The sequence below is a fragment of the Pteropus medius genome, unplaced genomic scaffold (assembly GCF_902729225.1).
Source record: "Pteropus medius unplaced genomic scaffold, Ma_sr-lr_union100, whole genome shotgun sequence".
NCBI classification, from domain to species: domain Eukaryota; kingdom Metazoa; phylum Chordata; class Mammalia; order Chiroptera; family Pteropodidae; genus Pteropus; species Pteropus medius.
The window spans coordinates 3,150,423-3,160,538 of NW_024353517.1; the positions used below are offsets into that span (position 1 = coordinate 3,150,423).

The following is a 10,116-nucleotide window of genomic DNA, read 5'->3' on the forward strand; positions in this document are numbered from 1 at the left end:
ACTAATATACACGTAGAGGACCTAGCATAGTTCCTGGCACCTAAAAAGCACTCACCACAGTTACCTGGGGCTAAAGGTCCCCATGGACTTCCAGCCTGGGGTCTAACACAGGATCACCTTGGGTGTTGAATTCATCTCTTCTCTGACCATCAAGGGCATCTCGAGGGCCAAACCATCAGGCTCCCTACTCTTGCAGAGGTTCTTTGAGGTAAAATGAATGGCCCCTCTGAGTGGCAGGGCCTGGTTTCCCAGTGGGCTGACATTAACCTTTCCTCCTGCCACACTCTGTCCTTGGCAGCTCTTTCAGAACTGAGCCACTGGGTGAGGTTTTCGCTGGTGTCATTGGTGGAAATAGGGAAGCTGGGAGCAGGGGGACAATAAGAGGAGGTACAGTCTGAATTTCCCCTGCGGCCCCTGAGTTTCAAGTGACAGCTGGGCACCCATTTGGAGCTATCCAAGTTACAAAAGAGAGCGGTCAGAGCCAGTGGTCATAATGCAGAGTCTCTCGCCCTGAGGAGAACTCACTTAGAGGGAAGGTGTGGAATGAGATGAGCAGAGAGTGGAGAACCTCAGCTCAGGGTGAGGCTACAGGGTCACGCACCAGCTGGATGTGGAGCACTCAGAGCCTGGCAGGTTCAAAATCAGACATTTTCCATGACCAGTGTCACAGCTTGATGTGCCTATGGGATTTACCCAGTCCAGTCTTGTCGTTATTAAAAGAGGAAATGTAGGCCCCAAAAGATGAAGTGAACTTGCCCAAAGTTACATTACTTGTTTGTGAGATACAGACCAGGGACTCAGACCATTTTTATATCTTCCCGCAGTGCAGCACAGTCCCTCCTGGACTCGAGGCGGGGGGATTCAGGATCCCCCACCTCCATTCCACATCCCCTCCCACCCCCCCCAGATTCTCTGCCCCCACAAGCCTAGGCTGATGTGTGTCCCCCCTTTTGCAGCTGGCTCTCCTTACAGAACTCTCCCAGAACCGCAGCAGTGAGAGCTACAGGCCATTCAGTGGCTCCCAGAGTGGCCCTGCTTTCAACAGCATCTTCCAGAATGAGAACTTCCAGCTGCAGCTCATTCCCCCACCTGTGACTGAGGATTGAAGCCTGTCTGGGGTCTGGCCTGGAGACTAGAGATGATCCTGAGGCAACTGGGAAGGAACCCTCCTCTCGACTGGCTTGGCTCACATTGCCTCTCACACTTCTGAGCAGAGGATCTGAGGTGAACTGTGCCCAGGGCTGTCTACGCACCCACCATCCCCCAGGGAGACACCCTGTCTCTTCGGTGATGTCACTGCATCATTTCATCAGACTAGTCGATTTTGTTTTGCTTTTTAAGCAAAAGAATGTCACATACGTCCATCCAGCCTTTTGTGCTCTGCCTGTTGGGACTTTTTTCCTGTTTTCCTTGAAGCCGAGAAAATAGGTGGGGCCCACACAGGCGGCATTCTGGGGTCTGTCACACTCGTCTCCTCCAGTTGATGGGTGACACGGAGAGACTTCAGAACTTCTGTTGATGTCGGGAACAGGGAATAGTGTCGGCCAGGCTGCTGTGTAACTAAAACCTGCACTGGAGGGAGCCAAGAGCCTGTAGGGTTGGGGCATCTCCCTTTTGATGTGTTTATGTTAAAACCCATTTGAGTGTAAGATTTTCCCTTTCTAACAATAAACACCTCTGTGTTTAAGTTTGCAGGCTTGCTGGCTGGCTGTCAGCTCTCAATCTATCAATCTAAGCCATACAGACAATTTAGAACCTTTAGAACTCTTACTGCCACAATTCAGTTTCATTAGCTCAAAGTCAAAGATTCCGATTGTGACAACATTACTTTTATTCAAATAAGCAGCTCCATCTCAACTCCATTCAGAGCAGCCCAGCCACCCAAGTGCTTCCATGGCAGGCACTAGGCCAGAGTGGTGTTTTTACATTTCTTGACCTTGGGACTTTGTATGTCATTGAACTGACAGTAGGCTGAGGTAGGCTCCTTTTTCATTGGTCCATTCAGGGATGAGCAGACTCTCATGCGCTGGCTTGCTTATGCTATCCAAGCCCACAGGAAATAGATGTATAAACTAGATGTGCCTCTGCTACAAACTAGCTGTGATCCTGGATGAGTCACTTAACTTCTCTAAGCTTCAATTTTTTAATAAAGCTGTTGTGAAGACTAAAACAATACACATAAACGTTTAACACTGTATAGGCTCATGGCAAACATTATACAGGCATACCTTGTTTTATTGTGCTTCGCGGGTGCTCCATTTTTAACAAATTGAAAGCAAAATCCTCCACCAGAAAAATGATTAAGACTTAAGTGCAATACTGTGTTGCAACACTCTGGAACCAAACCCGCAATGCCCCAAGGGATGCCTGTATAACTCCTCCTGAGACCCAGGGCACCAGCACCGGCTACTGCCTCCTGATAGAGGTGTGAGGAGGTCAAATGGGAGGAAGCGGTGAGCATTAAGTGAACATCAACTGGATGCTGGTTGCAGCTATCTGATGCGATAGTCTCAACCCTGTTTTACACATGAGAAAGCTGAGGCTCAGACATAAGTTAACCAAGGTGCCACACTGAAGAAGCGGCAGAGCCCGGATCTGAACTCAGAACTGTGGTTCCAGAGCCAAGATGCTAGCTCCCCAAATTACAGATCAGAAGGTTTCTCGATGAGCTTAAAATTTAGGCCGAACGAGTTTGACATTCTCAAAGCAAACTTGGTGATTACCTTTCTTCATTGTATAGAAGAGCCAGGGCAGTTTGCTGAGCATCAGAACCCCTGCTCAATCAGGGCCAGTCAACACCAACAAATTACTCTTCTCTAGCCCCTGTCCTCTTTTATCAGTCCCCAAGAGTTCTTTAACTTGTCATTCAAGTCACTGCACCACTGAATACATTACAGCAGCTTTATATTCAGGTCATGCCCTCCTAAGAAGAAACTCTGGATTGGATTTGAAGAGCCCACTTATTTCACCTAAGTGTAGATGAGAACCCAACTCCGAGTGCTGGGCACTGGAGATGTGGCAGGCCTGAGCTGAGTACCAACCACTGCCATCAGGAGGCCATTGTCACTATCCCTGTCCCCTCTCCTGGTACTTAGTACATGTTCTATTCTGCAGTGATGTCAAGTCCCACTTCAAAGCAGTTCCTTAGGGGCAAAGAGTGACCTGGAAATATTTCTAGACAGAAATGGCAGAAGTTCAGCCGACATCACCATGGAGCTTAATGAGGGGAACGGTGGGGTGGGGGGTGCTCCCAGGACCGAGGAGCAGGCCTAGAGCAGGCAGCTCTGAGCACCCCACCCTGGCCCCAGGTGTTTTTCTAGGTCACGTGCTCACCCCTTGACTGTGACAAGTGGTAAAAGGATCCGGGGGAGGGAGTTTCCTGAGACCTTCCAGCTACCTTTTGGGGAGGGCGGGTACCTCTTCCCTTGCTGCTCCCTGTTGGGAAGGCCAGTGATCCTCTGAAAGGAAATCAGGGGAAATCCTGACAGGAGAGGGGAGTGGATTCTGAGTAGCCAAACACAGCAGGGTTTGTCACAGCTTTGTTACCTAGTAAACAGTAAATATCTGAATGGACAACCTGAAAACATGGTTACTCTCAGCAGCCAGCTTCAGCTGAATTCCTCCCTCCCCCACACCCACGCTCTGCACTTGCCTCCATCCTGCCACCAGGGGAACGGAGTGGCACCCAGTTCTCCACCAGAAGCAGAATGGGCTGTGGGAAAGCACCCTGGGCTGCCAGTCAGGAGCTCCGGGTTCCAGGTACAGCCCACCACTCGCCCATGAGTGAACGGAGGAAGGCTGTTTGCTCTTTTGAAAAATAAAAATAAAAGCAATCTGCTTCATCTATAGCAAAATCCAAATGACATGTGGGAAATGCTTTACCAAGTAACATTACCAACTAGAGCCTGCAGAGGTGAGGGGAGGGAAGGTGTTTGTGGAAGAGAAAAGCAAACAGGGGCCTCATCAATGATGAATGCTTTAGTGAATAAATAATTCAGAGCTCTGAGAACCCTTTTAGAAGCTCTGTGTTCCTACTCAGCTCTGCCTGCTGAAAATGTTTTTCCAAAGGTGCATCTTCAGAATCAGACGCCTGGAATGTGCCCAGAGATACAGGGAAGGCCTCCCGGTATGTTGTCCTCTGGGCAGCCAAGGGCCAACTCCAGGCTCCCAGGGAGCCTGAGCACTGCTGAGCTCCCTGAGGGCAGCAGAGGTCATCAGAGAGTTCGCCCCAGCAGCCCCTCCTTTCTGGGTTGTCCTTGGCTATCTTTCTGCCACCCATGTGCCCGAAACCCTAATAGTCTGAAGCCTTCCCCAGCTTAACAAGGAAAATGTTTGACTAACCTTATTTCTACGCATGAGTGTTTTCTTGTCTCCATCAGTCCTAAAGTCAGACTTATGTTCTGTCCACGCCGTGTCCTCCATAACCCAGTGCTTAAAACAGAGTATCACCATCTTTAAGATACTATCTTTTCAAATAAACTTTTTATGGGCAGAAATGTTCACAAACCCTATCTGTACAGCTAGATTAATTCACAAAGTGAACACACTTGCATAACTAGCACCAAGATCAAGCAAATAGAAATGATCAGCACCCCAGGGATCTCCTAAATTCTCTGTTCATCGCACCTCCCCCCAAAGTAACCACTATTCCGACCTCTCCCAGCATAGATAGCTTTGCCTGTTTTGAACTTCATGTAAATAATGTTATGTACTATTTTGGAAGTGGTTTCACTCCAGTTATGTTCGTGAGATTTACCCACGTAATTCATTCTCATCGCTAGTTTTCCATTGTATGAACACACCCAAATTTATCCATTCCATTGTTAATGAGCATTTGGGTTGTTTCCACTATTGGCCTATTTCCATTCTTCTTTTAGTGAACATATGTACATCTTTCTTTCTGTTGGGTATAAACTTAGGAATAATTTAGAAAGGTAAGTATAATTAACGCTTTTGAATATATGTCCATCTGCATGAATGAATGAATGTCTGCAGCCCGGGGGTGGGATGGGATAGGTAAGATGAGAGATGGTGCACACCACCTACGCTCTGCACAGTCCCTTCCTGAGCTTGGCTCTTAGTGCACAGGCCCCGACTTCTGCCTCCTGCCCCAGCCAGGGGGTAGTTGGCTCAGGAGCCTGGCAGGATCTGCTGTTAAGCTGCTGGGGGGCCGGGCCTCGGTTTCACACTGGGGTACTTCCCTATAACTGAGCGAGGCCCGTAGCCCCATCCCTACCTGACATCTGTTTTCTCAGAACTCAGCACTACATCCATCTCGAAGGTCAGGATTTGGTCTTAATAGCCTTTAGGGAGCCTGAAGTCTTTAGGTAGTTTGCCCAACCCAGCCTCCTCTCTCTCCAGATGAGTGAGCTGGCCCATCATCCTTCAACACTCCCACAATGCACCCCCACCTCCACCTAAGATGGTGATTTCCAATCAACTCCCTCCCTTCATCCTCCCCATCGCTGACCTTGCCATGACCCCATTATTCCCTAAGTGGTTATATCGGGCAAAATATGGGACCCAGGCGATTTCCTGTTCGATTCAGGGAACACATTGCAGCTCCAAGAGTTCAGTCTCTGACTCTTGGATATGTTGATCACGGAGTGAGAATAAATAAATCCTTTGAGGCAGAATTTAGTGCACAGGCCCTGACACTTAATCTGAAAGCACCAGTGAATTCTGGTTGGACCTACTAATCTTAGGCTGATCTCTCGGTAACCTATCCAGAGATGCCCACTGTGGGTCCCTCATTCATCTAGGGCCTTGGGTTCCTTGGGAACCCCAAATCCCTAGTGTCCTCCCCATATACTCGGTGCAGCCCCTAAATCATGCTAGGGCCACCTCTCACTATTCTAGATTCCCAGGTAAAACAGGTTCTGTGGATCCCTGTGCAAATCCCTCCCAGGCCTTGATGAGGCTGCCCCCAAGACACAGCGCCATGCCATCTCCCCACCCGAGGCCTTCCTGAAGGCTCCTTGGCTGACTGGCCTCTATAGTGGCACTGCAGATAGACTGTTATGGCTTTTCGGGTCATTCTGCAGATACATGGCTGTGCTTACCTTTGTTTCGTGAATTTTGGCATCACAGTTTACACAGGCAGATTGTAAACATGAGAGCAGAAAGCTGGCCCTAAGCCTAATTAATGCATGGGGTCCTGGTTAAGGCAGAGATCAGATGTTCATGGCCGGGTCATCAGTCAGTGAGTGCCTTGCGGTAGACTGGCCCCAGGTGGCCAGTCCAAAGTGAATGATGAATGAGGGCATGCAATAGTTGAAGGAGGCAGCTGGAACCAAAGGTCCCACCCCAACAGGACTGGGAAGGGGAGAAAGCAGAAGCAGCTGATACCGAAAGTGATAAGATCTGAGGCCAGTTCCCAAGAGAATGCACATCTGAGCATGAAGCGGCATCTAGGCTTCGTGGCAAACCCAGGTCAAGCCAAGATGGGCACAAAGCCAGAGCAACTTGGCGACAAGGGCAACATCAGACGATGCCCAGAGGGCTGAGCTGTGGCTCCTCAATGCCTCCACCTAGAGCCAGGGGTGGTCTCAGTCTAGGGAGGGCCTAGGTGTGCAAGGTCTCGGGGCCTCAGGTGTGGGAGGAAAGACACAGATGAGGAAGAGAAGTCTAAGCAGGAGCAGGGCGAGGTTTGCACGTTGGCTAGATTTGGAATCAGCCGAAGTTTGGAGCTCTGGCCCTGCTACTTACCGGCCATTTATGTGCCTCACCTGCCTTTCTTTATAGCTGACTTAGCTCTTGGTTGCTTCAGCCATAAACTCACAAAATTACCCTGTTCCATCTACCACACAGAGTCACTGGTATGGCAGATAAGTTGACATCTGGGAAAATGCTTGGTAAGTCTCCATTCAGATGTGTGGTACTTTGCTGGTCCACGATGCTGTGCTTTGTCATCATCTTGCAATGACGTTCCAGACCTTTTTCTTGGGATAAATCACCTGGGGTTTTATATTAGGTGACAGGCTAGGTGACATAGAGAGCTAACATGTCCCACTACAGCCCACCCTTCCTGATCTCCCATCTCCAAATTCACATGCAGAGCTTCAGGCCGGGGACTAAGAAAGATAATTAAGAAACAAACCCTCCCTCTTCAACCCACTGGCCCAAGAACTTTCTAACCATGGATGGAAGTCTGGAATGGGGTTATACCTCAGTGGAGGCCAGTAGTTCCAGGACACACACTCTTGTCTTGTCTGGCAGGCGCACGAGCAGGTGAGATGCTGCCTGGACTCACGGGCTCTCTGCTCCCATCCCACACACCCAGCCGAGTCAGACTCCACCGGCACTCACTGACCTAGGACTCCGCATCTTCGACGTAACTTACTGGGTTTCCTTCTGATTACAAAAGTAATATCAATTCATCTTAGGAAACTAGGAAAATTCAAAAAAGCAAACAGAAAAACACCATTAAAACCTAGGAGTTTACTTTGCCTTGCTTTTCACTTCTGTTTCCATCAAATTTCCATATCTGCCTGGTTCCTAAAGGATTCCCTCTGACTCCCAGTTGCTGCTCCTTTAACCCTACTGCAGTGAACCCGAGTCCTGAGTTACTGTCTTGCCCACAGTTGTGTCAGCACAGAACTGAGGTGACACACCAAGAGTAAAGGCATTACCAGTTCCCAGTGATTGAACTGTAAGGAGGATGAGAGGCTAAAGTTTATTGCAGAATAAAAGTGTGTGTAGTCAGCAATTGTAAGAGCTACAATGAAATGCCTTCTAGAACTTGCCAACACAATCATGTAGACTTAAATTGGTAGAATGCACACAGAGTAGATGGGATTAGCTATCTGAAGTCACTTTGAAAGACAAGTTATCTTTTGTGAAGGCAAAAAGAGAGAGCCTTGAATGCTAGTCAAGACGTGATTAAACACAGAAAAAGCAATGGCCTAATCAAAGCCCTGAGATATTTGCCCAAAGGCACAGATAGATGGGGGGGTGGGGTGGGGGAAGTGGTGTGTGTGTGTTCAGGGGAGAGGGGTGGAAGTGTGTGTGTGTCGTATGTGTCGTGCGTGTGCTTCGAGAAGTGAGGGGGGGGGCGTGGTAATGGAGCACACAAAAGGAAGAGAGAGGAAGGAAGCCTGTGGGTGTTACCCAACACTGCCTGGAGAACAGCCACCCTGGGGGAGGCATGAGCCTGTGGGAAGGTGTTCGCTGGGTTGGGGACAGGAATGGAACGGGTGCTGCTCTCCTCTCAGGCTCACTGAGCAGCCTCCTGACTCAGCCCCCAAGTATCGTGACGGTGGGAAGGGTGCTTACAAGAGTGGACAACACAGGCAAAGGGCCAACATCGTGAGCTCTAGAGCTAAAGTAACTGGGTTCAAATCCTGACTCCTTAAGAAGCTGTGCCACGTGGGACACAAATGTTTACTTCTTGAGTTCTTTTCCTGGCTTGTGAGGTGGGGATGCTGAAATCTCCCTCAGAGGGTTGCTGTGATGATTACTACTCATAGAAAGCAGTAAGGTAGTTGTTGAGCTCTGGTTATTAATAATACTAACAATGCTATCATTGTTACTAATAATTTATTTAGCAGTGTCCAATGAGGTTACTCAAAAAAAAGTCAACTCCAGAAGCTGTTCTTTTCTGGGTGTGCTGAAAGTAAAATTGATCTCCTGGATTTACCAGGCTGAGGTCTGGACCATGAACCTCGGTGACCAAGTGGCCGCTCCCCCAAGGACCTACTTGTGGGTAGAACTGTCTTACATGGCATTTATGAACTGAATACAAAGCTTGTGGCTTTGTGTGAAATACTGTTTGTGGGGGAATGTAAGTTTTATTTGTATAAACCTAATGTACCCAATGAAAAAGTTCTTATTACAAAGGGGTCTAAGAGTTATTATGAGTGATGACCATTAGTGTATGTTATGTATAACACTTACCTGTACTTCATAAAGTTTCTGTAAAGTTTAAATAAAGATGTAAACTGCTTATTTCCTGGTACAAGGTGAGCACTCAGTATAAATGTTTCACATTTTTACAATGTTGGTTTTGTTTTGTTTAGCTCACACTGTATTGTTACTTAAATCAGACAGAACCTCTCAAAAGGGGGGACTGCAAGAAGAGAATATTCCAAAATCCAAAACATCAAATTTGTGTTGGTACAAAAGAAAAAAAATCACATTTATTTTACAAGGTAGTATTTTCCTAAAGTATTATACATAAAGGAAAGTTGAGCTGTCAGTAGGAAAACAATATAATTGTAGGAAATTACAGAATGGTCGACGTTGTGCTTAAAACTTTAAAATAGAGGTTTAAAAAATAGCACAGTAAGTGAATACTGCAAGGTATAAACAGCCTTAAAAAAGTGTATATGAACACAATGATATGGAAGCTCAATATTAAAACGTCTAGTGATGATTTGCTTTCAGACTTGTTCGGACTATTGAGAGAGCACTGCTTCGATCTTAACAGATAAGAACTCAAAGCACGAATAGAAACATGGCCCTTTCCTAATACAGTCAACTCTCAATCATCCATAATATTGAAAGGGAGCATAAAATTTTGAAAAGGTAAATAATTCCAAAATTAATTTTGAGAAGTGTCTTTGCACTTATTTGGATGTGAGAAAATACTGACAGTACTGATGAAGTTAGCAGAACTCCCATTTCCTTCTCCCCTTCTCCTCAGTGAGAAAAGACACAATCACATACTACTTTCTAAAAAGCCTGAAATACAACTGACTTCCTTAATTCTGGTTCATATCTCCTCTGGAGAGGGGTGTAGGAAAGAAAACTGTTAAAATTTTGTTTTCCTCATGTAAAAAGCCAAACTGTTGCAATGAAATGTTGCAAACGACGGAAAAATCAAGAACTGACTGTATAAATATTATTTTAACTTACGCTTTTTTCTTTAGTAGTATTTATATCGTCAAATGTATCTGGATATGTTCACACCTTTCTAAATTATCTGGTTGCATCCTACTACCCAGAGAGAAAAGTGCATAAAAGGAGTCTATTCCGATAGGTTCAGAAAGAACTGTGATGCTTCAATCAGGCCAGGAAGTAGAGGGTAAGAAATAAAACCACCACCCACAAGACAATCAAATCCTAGACTGAATCCAAAAAGTACTTCAGGGCAACACTTCCATGGTTTGGCTCTGG

At 46.9% G+C, this 10,116-nt stretch overlaps 1 protein-coding gene across 6 annotated transcripts in view; it reads left to right on the forward strand.

Moving 5' to 3' along the window:
• VPS8 (VPS8 subunit of CORVET complex) overlaps positions 1-1,687 on the forward strand; it is a 235,784-nt gene extending 234,097 nt beyond the window's left edge. For 5 of the 6 annotated variants that reach the window (XM_039850761.1, XM_039850762.1, XM_039850763.1 and 2 more), the window contains one exon: positions 957-1,132. In XM_039850761.1, the coding sequence (XP_039706695.1) occupies positions 957-1,106 (150 nt within the window). In that variant the 3' untranslated portion in view covers positions 1,107-1,132. Of the gene's footprint in view, positions 1-956 lie in introns of all 6 variants that reach the window. The other variant, XM_039850760.1, reaches the window with a different exon arrangement.
• The last annotated feature ends 8,429 nt before the right edge of the window (positions 1,688-10,116 follow it).